At 44.2% G+C, this 17,761-nt stretch overlaps 1 protein-coding gene across 1 annotated transcript in view; it reads left to right on the forward strand.

Moving 5' to 3' along the window:
• The window catches only part of arhgap35a (Rho GTPase activating protein 35a), a 68,355-nt gene extending 51,783 nt beyond the window's left edge, over positions 1-16,572 (forward strand). The window contains exons 4-7 of the mRNA XM_037121715.1: positions 7,210-7,287; positions 8,955-9,086; positions 10,688-10,793; positions 12,360-16,572. Of these exons, the coding sequence (XP_036977610.1) occupies positions 7,210-7,287; positions 8,955-9,086; positions 10,688-10,793; positions 12,360-12,861 (818 nt within the window). The 3' untranslated portion in view covers positions 12,862-16,572. The remainder of the gene's footprint in view (positions 1-7,209; positions 7,288-8,954; positions 9,087-10,687; positions 10,794-12,359) is intronic.
• The last annotated feature ends 1,189 nt before the right edge of the window (positions 16,573-17,761 follow it).

Genomic DNA, 17,761 nt, shown 5'->3' on the forward strand with positions numbered 1-17,761 from the left:
CTGGCACGCGTCTCTATTCTTGGCTGGGCAGCAACCAGGATTTTAGATACGGAAGTCATCCGTCTCCTCAAAACATCTAAACATTTTAGATAATTTAGCTTTTTTGCATATGATAATTTAGTTAATTCAACTGGACTAACTAATATGTAGCTAAAAGTAGTTCCAAAGACACGTTTTCTATTTAACAAGGAAATTTCCCTTAGAATTATTAGGAAATTGGGTTAATAAAATGAGGAGTGATAGTTTTATTTTTCAGTAAAACACTCTAAATGGTGTTCCAAAGTGCTCTCCATGCTGCCAGGTTTACAGTATTGAAGTGGTGGAGGAGGAGTAGAATTTACTTTTTTTTTTTTTGCTTCACAGCAAAACAGCGTTGCAGCATTTGCGTAAACACCTGGAGTAGCTGGGGACTTGTTTAAAAAGTTGACATGAAAAGGTGTTATTCACAACCTCGATGCACTGTTGAGCTCACGGACCCACTTCAGACGGCGTGCATGCTAACACTTCTAGCTCAGCAGCTGCAGTGAAGATTTATTCAGCATTAAATAACATGTCAATAACGCCTCTGCAAAACAATTTGGGACTTCGTTGCTTCCAGAAACTTCGATTAAAACACTGTCCTGCTGTGAAGCTCCACTGAAACTTCAACCTGACTTACCATCTGCTTATCATCTAAGGTGCATTATCGCCACCTACTTTGACAAAACCTCGAGTGCAAAGAAATGAATGTGATTTGAAGAGATGTGTATCATTTACACAGCATTATCGTAAATGTGGGATTAAAATGTCCGCACTCGTGCAAGTTGATCGTTACATTTGTTTATAAGTTGCATTTGCTCCAAGTCAGTTTTTTGTCTGTTGCTTACTAACACGCCACATCGCTCCAGTGTAATCTTTGTCCTGATTAAAGCCTGGATTACTGCGGCCTCGCCAAACATCCGCCTCCCTCCTCCGCACAGGAGTACAGGCGCAAAAAAGAAAAGCTCTAGATAACAAGGCATCACGTTAGATATCACCTCTCCCCGCTCACGTGTTAACTGGAGCAGTCACTTGCTTCTGGATGAAGGAGAGGAACTGGTTGAATATACGTGCAGACCGGTTGTGTGCACGCAGCGCTTCTCCCGAGGTGTTTTCCACTTCACGCCCTCTCACTCACTCCTTTTAGTATTTTGCCCAATCCTCCTCTCCTTCCGTGCCCTTGTTTCCCGACTTCTTTATTTGGATCCAGTCATCTTCCTCCCGCTGTACCTTCACTTGTCACATTTGATTTCTTTCATCTTCCTGCTAACCCATATTTCTATTTCTCCCCGTCGTACCGTCACCTCTCTCAATTCACCGCATTTTGTACCTCCGTCTCCTTTTTTCCCTCCTTCGCTGCTTTTCTCTCCTTCCTCTTGTCAGTATGCTGTGTGTGTGTGTGTGTGTCTGTGTGTCTGTGTGTGTGTGTGTGTGTGTGTGTTTTAGCCAGGGGGGTTGCCAGGTAATGTTCTGCCCCATCGCTCCCCCTGTCCGATCAATAACACAGGGTAGGAAATTGGACGAATGTTTGGGCTCAGCTCCTTTCTATAAATGTTTAGTTACCTCCTGTGTTATTTGCAGCGTCGTGAAGACGACTCAAAAATCATACTCGAGTAAAGATAAAGATATTCTGTTAAATGTTAAATGAAGTATTTATGAAGTAGCAAGAGATGGAAAGTAAAATCACTCAAAATTGTACTCAAATTCATTACTTCAGTAAATGTACTCAGTTACATTTCATCAGCAACAGAAAACTCGGCAAACAAGTTCTCAACTGACGCAACTGACATGATTACAAAACACTTCACCTGTGCTTTTTTTTCCACTACATTATCATCAGTTATCAGTGTTTTCTAACCTGGAAAGTAACTAAGTACATTTACTCAAATACTGTACAGGTACAAATACAAGGTGCTTCACCTGAGTATTTCCATTTTATGGAATGTTATTCTTCTGCTCCACTACATCTCAGAGGTGATATTGTACTCTTTACTCCACTAGATTTGCCAGTGAAAACAACGTATCTCCAGATGTGGTGGTGTTAAATGTTGTTGTGATAAACTGACAGTGCAGCAAAAGGTTCCCAAAAGTCAAACTCGTCTAAAGGTCTTAAAGTGCCTGATGTTTAATGCACCTCAAAGCATCAAACGTACAAGTAAAAGTAAATGATGCATATATATGTGCGTACCATGGCTCTACTGATTATTAGTTAGTATTTTGTTATTTGATTCTTAAGATTGAAATTGTTTGAAAATGTTATTCTGTGGCTCTGTTGCGGCATGTAATCTGCAAAGTAACTAAAGTAATTAAATAAATGTATTGGATTCAAAAGTACAATATTTGCCTTCAAAATGTAGTGGAGTGGAAATATAAAATGGAAAAAAATGTAAATACTAATAAATGTACTTAGTTACATTCCATCACTGTTGTTCCACACACCTCGCCATCACGACCAATAAGAATAGTTTGTTTACACACTAACACACGCAGCACAGAGTGGCGCACACCCACACAGAACGACTGCCGCTGGAGGGGAAATGAGTTACAATGTGCTACTTGGTTCTGACCGTAGCCGCCGTAAGTCTGACTTCACCCGTATCGCCCTCCACAATCTGTGGGTATAATGGCGCTTGCAGGAAATTACCGCACAGCGCTGACACTGTGTTTGACACTATAGTGTGAGCTGATAATGAGTGACGTTGTGAGGCTGACCCCGGACCTGCAGCTTTGACCTACATCCTTCCCTTTTGCCTCTTTCTTCTGACAAAAATAGTCCCAGCTAAGTTAAACCCAAACCCGGCCTTTATTCTCATCTGTTAAAATGTCATCAATAATCATCTTATAGTGTGAATCTGGAAAAAACTGACCTCAGTCTATGTGGTAAAAGATAGATTTGATTTACAGGTGGGAAATTACAACAGTTTATTTTACATTTTGATTTTTTTTAAACTAATGTCTTGCCTTTTAATTGTGCTTCATACCTCTCTCCCCTTGTCCACCAGAATAATTTGGGTGGATGTGTTATTGTGTGTTTTTTTTTTTTCTTTGCGCATTCTTGTCGAAAAGCAGCTATATAAAAATCAATCCGGAGGGTCTGCTGTTATCTCTCCTCGGCGCTGCCTTTTCTCCCAGCGTGGTGTAGCCGCAGTGTGGTCGGCTCATGGGTGCCGAGGTGATGAATGTGTGTTAGCGTTCGCGGGCATATCTGCTGGCCGTGGGAGCCTCCATAGCGACGTAAAGGGCAGCACCCAGCGACAGGCTGTTTTTTTCCATGGTGAACTATGAAATCGGCCTCTGGGCTGCTGAACCCGGAGAGACTCTTCAGTCGGGGGCTGATGTGGGATCAGCTTGAGCGTTGTCAGACAGTCGCATGCTGCAGGAGCACTCGTCATGCTCTCAGAGTTTGAGTGATTGGAGGCTCACAGGGGGATTTTGGCCACTTCAGTGCTGATAGAAGCTGCAAAGTCACCATAGAGGTTTTATGTTGTTGATGTGTGCATTGCACGAGGTCAGAAGCAGCCAATAAAAGTATTGATTTGTCCTTTCTATGTGCGCTGTAGTATAGACTGACAGTAGCTTAAAGGGACAGTTCACCCTACAATCTAAAATATGTATTTTTCCTCTTAACTGTAGTACTATTTATCCTGGAGATATCAGCCACAGATACATCTGCCTTCTCTCAAACACAAAGGAACTAGTTTGCACTCGGCTTGTGGTTCTCAGAGTGCCACGAAAATACATTTGAAAACCTCAACAGTTATGTCTCTTTGCAGAAATCATGACCTGGTTACTCAAGATAATCCACACACCTTGTTGTGAGCAGTTTCATGGAGGAGCTTCTTTTCTTTCTAGCAAACTACACCAGCTAGCTGTATCACTGGGCAGGAAGCTAAAAAACGTAGATGCTCTGGAAGAAAAGGTTCAGCAAATGAGAGGGAAAAAAACAAACACCAGGCACTCGCGAGTGGAGCAGGAACAAAATAACTTGAATGATGTTTTAAAGCCTTTATTCAGAGCATGGCTACTCACAGAACAATGAAACACTGACTGATTTCGACCTTGAAGGTCTTCCGTCAGTATACAAAATGGAGGACAAAAGATCAGCAAACATCTTTTAAATGTGGCAAACACATTTCTGTTTATTTAGTTTTAGATAATGAAAGGTATTTTGTTTTTGCTCCTGCTCCATGCATGAGTGCACTGAAGTACGTTTTTAATGAATAATTGTGGAGTGGAAATCTGATATCGAGGGAAGGCAGATGTCTCTAAAACTCGCACCAAAACAACTTGGGTTGTTGATGGATTAATAGTGCTGCAGGTGAGACAAAGATGTATTTTTTTTTTATTCGGGGTGAACTGTCCCTTTTTTTAAAAGAAGACTTTCCATAGGCCTGGAAGCACACATTGTTTCGGGATGCTGTTTGCCGCAGGAAGCGCTCGTATTTACGTTGACCCCAGGAAGTGCTGGTGCTTTGTTTGACCCCGGAGGAAGAGGATGCTGCCGTCTGTTCTGGAGCGCTCACCTTTCAGAGCGAACACTGTAAAACTCTTGTACGGACCTTCTTCATCCACTGGCTCTTCTTCCTCTCCCCTCTGCCTTGTGGTGTTCATTCTCCCAAAGCCTCCATCTTTTATGTTTTCTGTTGTTCCTAACACATTTCCTATCCCTCTATATATCCCTCCTTATCTTAATCCCTTTATTTTTCCTCCGTCTCTCTCTCTCATCAGTCTGACCCTCACTCCTAGATGTCCTCACACTCCCCCGCTATCTCTCCCATACATGGGTGCTCGTCCTATTTTGCCCCTATCTTTCGCTCTCTCTCTCTCTCTCTCTCTCTCTCTCTCTCTCTCTCTTTCTCTCCCCACCACTGCTACACCTCTTCCCCCTCTCTCCCTATCTGTCCTCCCATCCCTGTTTTCCTAGTGTCTGGCTAGAAAAGCTTTTGTGGATAATTGATTGGTAGAAGGAGGAGATCGATGCTGTATGCCTTGACTGAGAGCTCTCTCATTTCCTCCTTGCCTCTCTCTATCTCGCCTTCTTTTTCTGCCACTCCCTATCTCCCTCACTCCCTCTGGATTGCTCTTTGTCTCCCTGTATCGCCTCCAAAGTGTCGACGAACACAGAATTTCAAGGGTGGGAGGTGGAACCCTTATCTTGATAGAACAGGAAAAAAAAATATTAATGAGTTTTCTTTAAGTGTCCTCCTTTTGAGGTGGATTCATTTCTAAAATACAATAGTAAATATAAATAAATAATGAATTCCCACAATTTCGGGAGGTATTTACTCAGAGTACATACGCCTGATGTGATATGCCAATTAAGAACTGACGCTGAGCTGCTGAGGACATGTTTTGAACATGCCTGCAATGCAGCCGAGCTAAAAACAAGCACTCTCTCTCTCTCTGAACTTAAAATATTTTGAAAGGCTGACAGTTTGCAAACCGCTATTTTTTTAACCCCCGCTGGAAGAAAGTTAGACAGCTGTGAGGAAATAACTGCTTATTTAGTCAGCAGTTGTCAGCTCGACAACTAGAAAGACTGGTGATTTAATTAAAAAGGCCTGACAGAGTTACGCACAAATCGGTGAGATTTTTTTTTTTTGTCTTAAAACTTCTAGAAGACTTGATTGATTTTAAAGGATTATTGCTGTAAATGGCTTATAAAAATCCAAATAGGCCTCCTTAATAAGTATTCAATTGGCCTCTTAAGACTGCACCTGCTGTGAGCCATTAAAAGTCTGGGAAGGTACATATTCAAGCAGAAGTTGAGGGGAAAAAACACAGACAGGCAGAAATGTGTGAAAAATTGCATCCCCACTGTTTACTTTTGTTTTGTATTGTTGGAGTAATGAATGGAGCGCTCTTGTGAAGGCACCTAATGTATTCACCTGCAGTGTGCTACATTGCTGCTACCTCAGTAAACTGAATTATCAAATGCACCATAGTATATAGTATATAAAACCCATCCTAGTGCTTCTACCGTCGCAGTGTTTGCAACATGGCTGCGTCACTGGCAGCCTGGCTGATGTCCAAAGCAAAAAAACAACCGCAAGATCAACATCCCAATGTGACCTAGAAACCCTGATCTCAGTGCTATGAAAAGGCAGATTAGAACACCTGGTTTGTATTAGTAAGTAGGCAGCTCTTGTTCCTAATGCAGTAGAAAAAAAATGCTGGTGTGAACAAACTCAAGTCCCGCTGGTAAGGGGGAACCATCGACTGTATGAAATAGTGCACAGAGCCAAAGTGATGACATCCACAGGTTGGCCCTCGCCAACTCCCAGCTAATCAAACAGAGGCAAAGACGTGGAGTGTGGATGGAGCTGAAGTGAGCATAATTAAACAGGCCCACATGTCTGAAGGCACCGAGCTAGCTAAGGCTAACAAGCTATCTGTGAACAATATTAAGTGAAGGTAGTCTGTCACTGGTTCCCCACCTTGACATATATTGCGAAATACAGCAATTCAGTATTCGATATTATAAAAAAACATATCATCTGACGGCATGTACTGTACTGTATTCGATTATATCTAACATCGGCCCAAACCTCCTGCCTTTTATCTTTGCGGGACAAAGATGGGCCCTCCCGGTGGGCAGGCTGGATGGCAAAGTGTAAGAGACATTTTTTTTAGGGAACCAATCTGTGAGCAGATGGCGGCCTTGTTCTACATCTGTTAACGCTGTGCATTAAGCATTTACTTCAAAATGATAAAGAAGCAAGAAGTTGTCTGTTGCCACTTTAAGTCACACAACGCGACTGTTAAGTGTCAAACGAAATGCTGCAAATCCTCAGTAAACATCCTCCTAAGTGGGGCGTTGGATGTGAGACACGGAGCACATGGCGTCTGCAGTCCCTCAAGTCTTTTGAAAAGCGCGTGGCACTGAAGTAACCGCGGCTTGTCACAGAGCACCAGTGGGCTCTGAGCAGGCCTGCAGGAGTTCTTTATGGGTTTAATAAATAGTGCTAATAGTGTGTTTAGATGGAGCAGGACACGGGGCGAGGCCATTAGAGACGCCTGCGTTAGCTCTACTGTTTTTTCCCAGCCCTTCGGAGTGCATCTGTACCCGGCGCAGTAATGATATATCTGAGGAGATGATTGATCAGTTGCTGTAAAAAAACCTCAAATTAAACACATGAAACCAACCCTTGGCTGATAAAACTCCTCTTTTTCTCTCTCCCTCTCCAACAGGGTTGAGCACAGAGGGCATCTACAGGGTGAGCGGGAACAAGGCGGAGATGGAGAGCATGCAGCGGCAGTTTGACCAAGGTACGGTGCTTGTTCTGACTCACACATGCTTAATTCTTGATTCAGCTGTACACTTGCTTCGTGTGAAGAAAAGGCCATGAGGATGTGTGTGTGTGTGTGTGTGTGTGTGTGTGCGTGTGTGCGCGCCTCTATCTATAACAAGCCTGGATCCCCTTAATTAACCAAGGAGTATTAATTCTACTGAGGGAATTGGCCTTGGCTTCCTCCTTAGACTGCGGAGCTGCCTCCTCAATCTCCTACCTGCTCCTGCGTGTGTGTACTGTACAAGCACTCGCAACGTGTGTCTTTCCACGTGTGTGTGTCTATCTGGCGCAAGCAGTTAATTACCTCCAGATTGGTTTGGTTAATGAAGCGTGTCGCTGCCGAGATAGATAGCAGAGCAGGATGGCCTGTGCACGCATGTGTGTACGCGGAGCATCCACGCCTGGTCGAGGTTAAAAATCCAACACAGGTAATCGGAGTTGAAGCCCCCGCGTTGAATCATTCGGAGCCTCGGGGCCGACGGGACGAGACAATTACAGCCGAAAACTACGGCGAAGGTGTCTCACAGCCGTACTGAAGATGGCACTTCATCAGCTCCCTGAAGGTTCAGATAACTCATTACCACATCAGAAATGCCACGCGCTGAAAAACTCTCAAAATGGGAGACTGTTTCAAGAAGCCGCTCAGCATATCTGTGTTCCTTTATTTCTCGCCACTCTCACTTCCACACATGCTACCCTTTTGTAGTAAGTAGAAAAGTTATCAGAAAATGGCTTTTTTTTTTTTTTTTTTAATTAAGCCTCTCTCGCGCGCACACACATGCACGCTCTCTCTCCCTAGAGCACTAGAGCACCACTCTGGTGGTTTTACTGTCTGAGCTGTCTCGCTCTGCTCAAATCGACTTTATAATTGTCTACAGTTAATTCTGCTTTTATTAAAGTGTGTTTATAAACCAAAACAATGCTGTGTTACATCACCAGAGGCTGAGAGAAATTGAGAAGTCAGGGACACTATTTATTCTGATTTAATAAATTTTTGTGTAAATTCAATCACGTGACAGGAATGTCTGTTTTTGATCCTGAAAATGGAAAACCTGACAAATAAAAGCACTTCATCATATTGCTAGAAAACTAATATACAAGTCCATCATTTCCACAAAACCCTCCTGTTCATTCGTTAGTCAAGGCACCGTGAAGGGATGGGTGATCTGGTGAAATTTGATCATGATTGATGATGAAGGGATCTGCAGACTTCAGGTAGACTGTAGAGACTGCGGTATTTAATGTCCTTGTGAGTCCAAACTTCACATAACGTCACTGACAAGCAGATGAGCACTACAGGAGAGTGATGTCACCGACCAGATGGCTCTGCTGATTGGACAAATTACTTCACATGGCTTTTCCTTGGGTGGGGTATTGTAAATAAATTACGGGTGGTAACATGGCCGATGAGGAGTTACATATAGCTGTGGCACAGCTATCTGCAATGTGATATTGTGTTTTAATGGTGCAAATGTATACATTGATCGGCTAAGCCAACAAGTTGACAGACTACAGGGCATTTCAAAACTGAGTTTATCATCTGTTCATTTTGCCCACATCCCTTATTTACTGTATGTATGGATGTGAGCTGTGTGTTTTTTTTTTTTTCTCAAAATGTCTTCTTTCCATTTCACCCTTTTCCAGACCACAACCTGGACCTGGTGGAGAAAGACTTCACCATCAACACGGTAGCCGGAGCCATGAAGGCCTTCTTCTCTGAGCTGCCTGAGCCTCTGGTGCCCTACAGCATGCAGGGAGAGCTGGTGGAGGCCTTCAGTAAGTCCCGGGGCGGGTCTGGGTGTGAGGGGACACAGAGGGGGGCAGAGGGATGTCGGGCGACTTTCTGGGGTGTGTTGGATTTTGCCTTAAATCCTCTCCCTTTTCATTGTAACTTTTCTTCAACCTAACAAGCAAAACTCTCGCAATCCAAATCCATCCATGGGGAGAATTGGATTTGCCTCCTCGGTGAGGAGCCAGGCAGCAGAGGAAAAATGGATGGAGGAGAGAATATTTAAAGCTTCGGGGGGAGGGGGGGATGTGGGGATGATTGCACATGATGGAGGGATGCAGGAGCGCTGTGGATAACAGGGTCTGGATGAAGTCGTGAGAAAACAGTCATATGTTAGATAAACGAGGGTTCTCCTGTGCTCTCTGCAGCCCCTCTTTTCCTCTTTGTGTCCTGTAATCTTTCGGAATGGAGATTTAAGGCGTAGCTTAGTCTTGCATCGCGCCGGAGAGATTTACCCCAGGGCCGCAAGGCTGCTGTCACTCACTGGGCTCTGCATGTGTGCATGCAGGCGCGTGTGCGTGTCTGTGTTTGTGTGTGTGTGTGTGTGTGTGTGTGTGTGTGTGTGTGTGTGTGTGTGTGTTTTTAACGGCCCCAGCGAGACCCTTCAGCCGTGACAGAGACCTGATAAAGCTCCTGCAGTCTGTGCCACAATAGAGGAAAGAAGAAGAGAGAGTGAATGAGAAAAAGTGAGGTGGAGACGAGAGAAAATGGCAAAACTATGCTTGGCATTTTCAGAACTCTTTCGCAGAGAGGCGGAGGAGGAGAGAGACGTAGAAAAAGCAGCAGCGGTGGATGGATACTGGTGGATATTGTCATGGTGACGTTTGCCTTTACTAAGCTGTAGGAAGTCCTAGTTAAGTTTTGATTGCCGACGATGGATGTGCAGCAGGAGAAACCGAGGCTGTGTCAAGCCACTACGCCTCAAAATCTGTTTTTGATCCACGCTGACCTCATTGAGGGAATACAAACTCAGATTCTCTGATTGTAAATCACATTTTGTGATGTGGATGAGAACATCTGCTGCTCCCTCGCCTCGCTCACATTCACACAGGATGGACTGTGTTAGCCGGTGACGTCAGCTTTTTCTGACTCACTCCTTTGCTGCCATCAGGCTCAACACACCCAGTGTACATGAGTGTGTGTGTGTGTGTGTGTGTGTGTGTGTGTGTGTGTCTGTGTGTGTGTGTGTGTGTGTGTGTAGGTGATGTGATGGGTGTATGCGCAGTATGTTTCTCCTCTGGAATGTGTGTGGTCTTTGTCTGGTGAAGTGTAGTCCTGGAGTCCTTTTTGAATCGCGTGCCTGTGTGTTTTCATCACTTGGATGTGTGAAACTTGTGTTGTTGTAGGATGAAATCACTGTGTCCTGCACCGATTCTTTGAGAGCTGAATCCAATTGCTTTCACTGTGCTCTTCAAGCTCTCCTCTCCTCTATTGTACACGCCCCCCCTTCTCCTGTCCCTCCACATCCTTCTGTACTCTCACACTACCCTGACATCTTTTCCTCAGATTCCCCTAATCTTTTCTTTCAGCAACTTTCCTCCCTCCTCTAACCTCACTTCTCTCTCTGTCTCTCTCTGCCACCATTCAGAGATCAACGATAGGGAGCAGCGCTTCCAGACGATGAAGGACATTCTGCGCCGCTTCCCCAAGGAGAATTACGAGGTCTTCAAATATGTCATCAGCCACTTGAACAAGTGAGTGAGTGACGGGGTCAGAGATGGCCTCTGACAGCCGTGCTGACTACACCGCCAGTCGAGTGACCTCGTGGTGACATCACCCAAACTGACAGAATAGAGGTTCTACTCAGGTTGAGTCCTGAGCTGAGGTTATTTAATCTCTTTGTGTGTGGAAGGTAATGGATGTTGTAGTTTATTTATGTATTAGTCGCTCTGTCAGCTTAGGTAAGACAAATTGACTCCTGCATATGCTCCAAAAATGCCAGGAAGAGTTTGTAGTCTAAATCCAAATTATATTAAGGATCAGATGGGTCCCACCCTGTGTGTCAGGAGACCAGAGAGGTGCCATCATGAATCTGAAAAGGTCGCAAGATGCTTAAAGGGTAACTTTGTCAATTTTACACATTAAAGTGTGTGATAAAGGTGTTGGGGAGTACTGCTGCATTTCTGCAGTGTTGCACTCCCAGTCATTATCTTACAAACAAATCTCCTAGAACCACAGATATCATCCTTCTTTTTCCATGCATTTGTCTTCTTTTTTACAACCTGCCACCTACGTTCCCCACAATGCAACTTGTCCTCGGAGTGAATCACTGGAGGCAAATTATCCGATTGAATGCAGCTTTCACAAAAGGCTTTATACTATCTTCACATGTGCAGTAGTACTCCCCGACGTCTGCAAACACTCTTAAATGTGTAAAATTGGTGAGTGACTTTATAGAAAAAAAGAGAACAGCCACACAAATGTAGCGTTATTTTCCCAAAAAAAAATCAGACTTTTACCACCTTCAAATGAAACAAACAAAGAAGTATCAGTCACTCTCTGGTTAAAAAAGTCAGTGAACCACTGCTACAGGTGAATTACTACATAGTTTCATCTTCTGGACAGAAGTTTGAACTAGGCCTGCGTGGACACCAAGGTTAAACTAGCCCTTTGTATCTTAAGCAGTGCAAATGTTCAGCGTCACTAGTGCTTTTTTTTTGAGGACTAGTTGTATTGGTTTCAACTAGTCGCCCCCAGATGATGCAGCCTCCTGACTTTTGTGAGTTTGAACACCAAATAGCTGCAAAACTTCTTTCTCATTATCCTGATCTTGTGTTTAGTGCCAAGTTGCAAATGTTAGCATGCTACCACACTAAGCTAAGATGATACAATGATCATGGTTAGCAAACATCAGCGTGCAGATATTTTTTTTTACAGCAGGGATGTCACCGTGAACTGATCATCTCTAAACTTTGGACTGTTTGCCCAACAAAAGATGACATTTGGTGAAATAATCTAGAACTCTTGGAAAATGAGAGTCAGATTAATAAAATCAATAATGCAAAATTACTGTTAGTCACAGCCTAAAAATAAACAGTATACACTCGTGTTGGTTCTTCTTTCTGACCGTTTCAGGTAAAAGATTCATGATTCATTGGCCTATTGCATGCCATGTTATGAGCAAAAGCCTTCCATAATAGCATCAGCTTATGTGATCAGGACATGTAGAGGACACCATGAGGTTTTGATCAGCCTCAGATCATGTGAAGCATCCCTTCTGTGAAAGTTTCTGTTGAAATGAGAATCTCTGTGTGTCCCAGGGTGAGCCAGAACAACAAGCTGAACCTGATGACCAGTGAGAACCTGTCCATCTGTTTCTGGCCCACGCTGATGAGACCGGACTTCACAACCATGGACGCCCTGACTGCCACTCGCACCTACCAGACAATCATCGAGAGCTTCATCCACCAGTGCTCGTACTTCTTCTACAATCAGCCACTGGCTGACGGCCTGCCCGGCTCCCCCACCTCCACGCTCTCCTCCGGGGGAGGAACCTCGGCTTACTCCTGCATGGCTGGAGGCTACTCATCTTCGCCGACTCCGTCCCCGGCTCCCTACGTCCTTCCCGCCACCCCACCTGTCATCCCCCACTACGGCCCCCCTATCCACCACCACCACCACCACCATCACCATCTCCACCATCAACATCAACATCAGTCCCCGCCCCACTCCCCTCCTGCCACCCCTCAATCCCCGATCCCAGCCCTGCTGCCGCCCTCCCTGCACCCCCATCACCCCCCTACGGAACAACACACGCTGTGAACCAGGGATCAAGGGAAAGAAGGAAAAAAAAAAGACGGATAACAAGATTCAGAGAGATTTAAAGGTTCAGAATAAGAGATTTTGAAGTTTTGGGAAGGAATTAAAGAAGATAAATTGAGAACAGGAGGTAGGAAGAGAATTTGGGAGAGATTGAGTGAGATGCAGTATGTACAGGGAGAAACTTACATGTTTGGGAGAAGAAAGGGGCGCTCGAGCCTCCGTTTGCTTTTTTAGAAAACATGGACACACACGCAACGCAGAAAAAGGGGAACACTGAAGAGCCTCTGAACTGGCAGTATGATCTTTCTCCCTCCTCGCCACTTTATCCCTCTGTCTCTCAGTCTCGCTCCATCTAGACCTGCCCTCCTTGCCTTATAGAGAACCTAGACACAAACACACTAATGAAGAAGAGTGAGATGTTGCCAGTAACTGTTAAAGGGACTCAGGGAGGGGCCTCGGAAAGTAAAGTGCAAGGGCGATTATGATCTGTTATGTTGGGATTGCTTCACCACACAAACAGCCACACGCTTGACACAAACACCCAGTGGCCAGTGTGCCTCCGACAACCATCCTCCTCAATCCCGTAGTAGCTTCTAACTGTGCTGGGAATTTATGGTGGCCGGCTTTTTGCAAAGCGACCCACCCGCTGTACCTACCAGGAGAGCCTGTTTGTTCATTTCACCGCTGTGCAGAGGACTGGAGCAAGAAACATTTCTTACTACTCACCCGACAGAATGTTCTGTCCTCCACGACTTACACATTCCTGTCAGTCAACCCCACGCACACACACAATCAGTTTCAGTCGAGGCAGTATGCCAAGCACAGAAAAAAAAAACTTAAACTAAAAAAAAAAAAAAAAAAAAACAATCTCAACCAACCGGATCTAGCTAGGCAGCAAATTGGAGCAAAGGATTATGGGGGCTCTCACACCCTTGGCATTCTGCGAAGGCTCCTCCTCCCGGTCTCCTGTTTGCTCTCTCTCTCTCTCGCACTCTCTCACTCTCCCGGTCTGAACTTCGACCTCGTCTTTGTAAACACGTGAAGACAGCAGCTTAAAAAGTGGCCATTTTTAATTGGTCTAAATCTTGATTCCACGGTCACAATCCCACTTCTTTTTTAAATTCTGTTCTTCTTCTCACAAAAACACGGAGATCTCCTGGCCGATTGCTCAGCGAGTGGCCTCGTGTGCAAGTGTCTGTGTGACTGTGTGCGCGTGTATCCGTGCCATTTTGTGTAACCTGAATTTCCCAGTATTAGGCAGATAGTGGGAATGATTCCGGGGTTGGACCTTCACCTGTCATGTTGCTTCTGTTCACGCTCCGGTGGTTTTACGAGCGAGTCGACGCTGCAGTTTCCACAGTGAGGACCTCGTTCAAAAAAAGCACTTTTCTGAGCACTTTGAAGGCACATTTTAAATTGGAGCTGCTGTGACATGACAGCCACCTTTTCACTTTATTGTCAGTCCACCCTCTACTCTCTTTTCTCTGGGAGCACACCACTGACATCTAGAGGAAGAACTGGGTGTTGCAGCCATAAACCTCGCCTCCACTACTGCATGGGCGTAGCACCATTTTCCTACTGTTTTTTTTTTCTGTGGCGGCAGAGTCTCTTATAGGTGCAATTGTTGTGATTTTTTTTTTTTTCATCATTGTATATCAGGTGAATTTAACTCTGGAGTTCATGAAGTGTCTGAGGACAAATAAAGTTACAACAGCAGTTTTCACTCTGGTACAAATCAGTTGAGATTATTCAGATTCCGGCTCTGTAGCCAAAAAAGCAAGCGTCTATGTTGCAGTTGATTAGACATGCAGTGAATAAAATTGCCTCTCTGTCCTCTGTTGTTAGTCTCCACTTCACCAGAGCACTCAGCCCTTTGTAGAGGAGTGCGTGCCACCTCCCAGACGCCATATTTAAGTGGAAGGAAATGGAGATTTAGGAGATTGAGGCACAATGTAGCATCACAGGACAGAGAGTACGAGCTTAGACAGGTGGGAGGCTTTTTATTGTTAGAAATAATTGGTAACCACTGCTCCGGGCCTCAGCACGCTGTCCCCGCACGGCACAGCATCATTTTCTCTGGAAAGATGACTCAAACCTGCTCTGTCTCTCTGGACTTGAAATATGATTTGCAAGAGTGTAACCACTGCACCAGATTCCCCCTGCTGTCACTGTCATGCCACCACATCCCCGAGTCATCCCCTGTCCAAGAGAGACATTTGGGTCCGGGAGAGACGGAACAGACAGTCCATTCATCCGTCTGCATGACTGGAGTGGAGCATCCCAGAATTCCTCGGCCCAGTCTGCTGTTACCGTAGAAACCGGCGAGATGGGGCTCGAGAGGAACTGCTGAGCCCTGATCGAAGCAGCTTTTTGAAGTGTGTGTGTGTGCGCGCGCATGTGTGTCTCGACAAAGAGTGTGCGTATGTGAACTTACGTGTGTTAATGTTAAGCAGATGCTCAGCAAGGTCACTTATTCTGTTTGACACTGAATAGCATCTCTGCATGTTTCCCCAGACTGTCCTCTCCTCCCAAAAGGAGTTTAAAAAAAAAAAAAAAAAAAACCCAAGCCTTTTAACCAATCACTGAACTCTTACAGGAGCTTTTATCAGTCTACACTACCTATGTACCTTGTGTGTGTGTGTGTGTGTGTGTGATGGAGGAATTAAAGAGTGTGTGTTTGGGTAGGTGGATTTGAGCTAACATGCTAGCAAGCTGTGCTTGGCAGACGGCCAGACACCAGCGTGATCCAAACAAACGTGAAGGAGAGGAATGCAGTTCTCCTCGCGGTCATTACCCCGCTGTGTAACCCTGTTAGCTCGTCCAGATTACACACACTGATCCTCAGAGAAAGTGTGAGAGAGATGGGGGAGAGATCGGGGAGAGTGAGAGGGGAGAGAAGACGGACAGCGAGCTGGTGAATGGGATCATTATTTAGGAGACGGAGGGAGGAAGGAGGGGTGACCACTGGTACTTGTGTGTGAACGCCAGCCAGTGGCGTTCCCTGTGTATATCAATGTGTTAATACTGAACTGACTGTGAGGCAGCCAAAGACTGTGGAAAAAAGGGTCGAGGGAGAGATGGGAAGCAAAGTGACAGTTTAGAAGAACAATTGAATTAAAAAAAAGAAAAAAATGTGACTTTGGTTCAGCGATAACATGTGGCTGCATTGCTTTTCTTTTTCTTTTTTCTTTTTTGTTTTATTTTTGCAACAATGGTGACAGATGTCTGTTAAGTTAAAATGAGAAACAAGCAAAACTATATTCAAATGGTTGTTTATTGGTATGTTAGGGGGTCTAACACTTTGCCCTTTAGTCAGTGGTGATAGAAAAAAAATAAAGTTTCTTTTTATGTTTTATTTTAATAATTAAAAAAAATACAAAGGATTTTTTTTTTTTAACAATTTCTTTGTGAACGATTGAGAGACCAGCCCAGTATAGTGCATGATTTCTTCCCAACCAAGGAAGAGGGCTCCACCACTCTCACTATTTAAGAGATGATGATAAAAAAAAAAATATTAAGAAATAATGGGGGGAAAAGAAAATGAGAAAAAAAGAAAAAAAGAAATGAAGTACTGTAAAGAGAAAAGATAACATCAAACAAAAAACCTGTCATTATTTGCTGAGTATGGTAATTTGTCTCAATGGGAATGGTGTATACAGCAAGGCCTTATGTGATCTGTATCATAGTTAATAAATCAAATCTTGTAAAACACCTGCTTCGTGTCTCTTTGTTACACATGAGTAAGCGGCGGCACGTGGAACGGATAAGTGAGTCATTGAGTCGGAGGAGTGAGGTGAACGTCCCGGGACACGGTCTGCAGTCAGTGTAACCAATCCATCAGCTGCAGAGCCACACAAAGCTCTGAGAAGGCTTGTAAGTCAGTGTGCTGCAATCAAGAAAGAACTCGCACACAGCTGTTTATCAGCGCCACATCAAAAAAGGACATTACGTATGAGCAAACGCTTGTTCCAGATTTCCAGAACACATTTTTAAAATCGAGAAATCATGGACAGATTATGAGAGAGCATGCCGCTGGAAACATACATAAACAATTTCACTTCTTCTTTAGAGGAGCAAACCAAAATTGAAAGACACAGCATCTGTTTGTAGTCATTTTATCTCTCTTTGTAATAGCTGTGTCTTTTGTTTTGTAGTTGTATCATGTCTTTGTGGCAGGTGTGTGTCCCTTCTCAGTACCCCCGTAGTTACTTACAACTGAAGAGGCCTGTCAGATGAAATGTCTTGAAAAGAAATTGAAAGGAGTCCAGATGCCGATGTTACAGCACTTTAAAGTTACCTTGACCTGGATGATTGAACCTTCATCAGTGTCCCTTTTCAGTTGTTTTGTTTCTCAGAACAGTTGTTTTCTTTTAATCTTCTTGTGGTAGTTGTGTGTCTCTGTTGTTGTTTGCTGTGTCTTTGTGTTCATTTTGAGTTTCTACACTTCAACCAGAGGCTCTGGCCCAGGTGCCCCCGGACACATCTGGGCCCTGTGCCCAGTAGACCCGTTCGATAATCCATCCATGCAGGTAACGCAGGTCTATATCAGTGTTTCCCAACCCTTTAAACATGCGGCACCAGAAAATGAAGAGATGTCTATTCATCCTTGATTTGCCTGTTAAAAAAAAGATTTTAGATGCTTAAAGAGGTCAGTTTAACCAGTTGCTAGAACTGAAAGATCAGAGGGGGGTTCTGGTAAAATATAATTAAGAATTAGTTGTTATTGATTAAGTTCCTGTCTATCTTCTTGAATTGCAACACCTTGCCCCTGCAACACCTTATTGGATACCGACCCCCTCATGTTTAAGAACCACTGGTGTTCACTCACTAGAAAAGATGAACATGAGGGGATATGATGTGTAAAAGAAGGTGCAAACAACATGAATAAAATAGATTTAAG

Source organism: Acanthopagrus latus, chromosome 2 (genome assembly GCF_904848185.1).
Source record: "Acanthopagrus latus isolate v.2019 chromosome 2, fAcaLat1.1, whole genome shotgun sequence".
NCBI classification, from domain to species: domain Eukaryota; kingdom Metazoa; phylum Chordata; class Actinopteri; order Spariformes; family Sparidae; genus Acanthopagrus; species Acanthopagrus latus.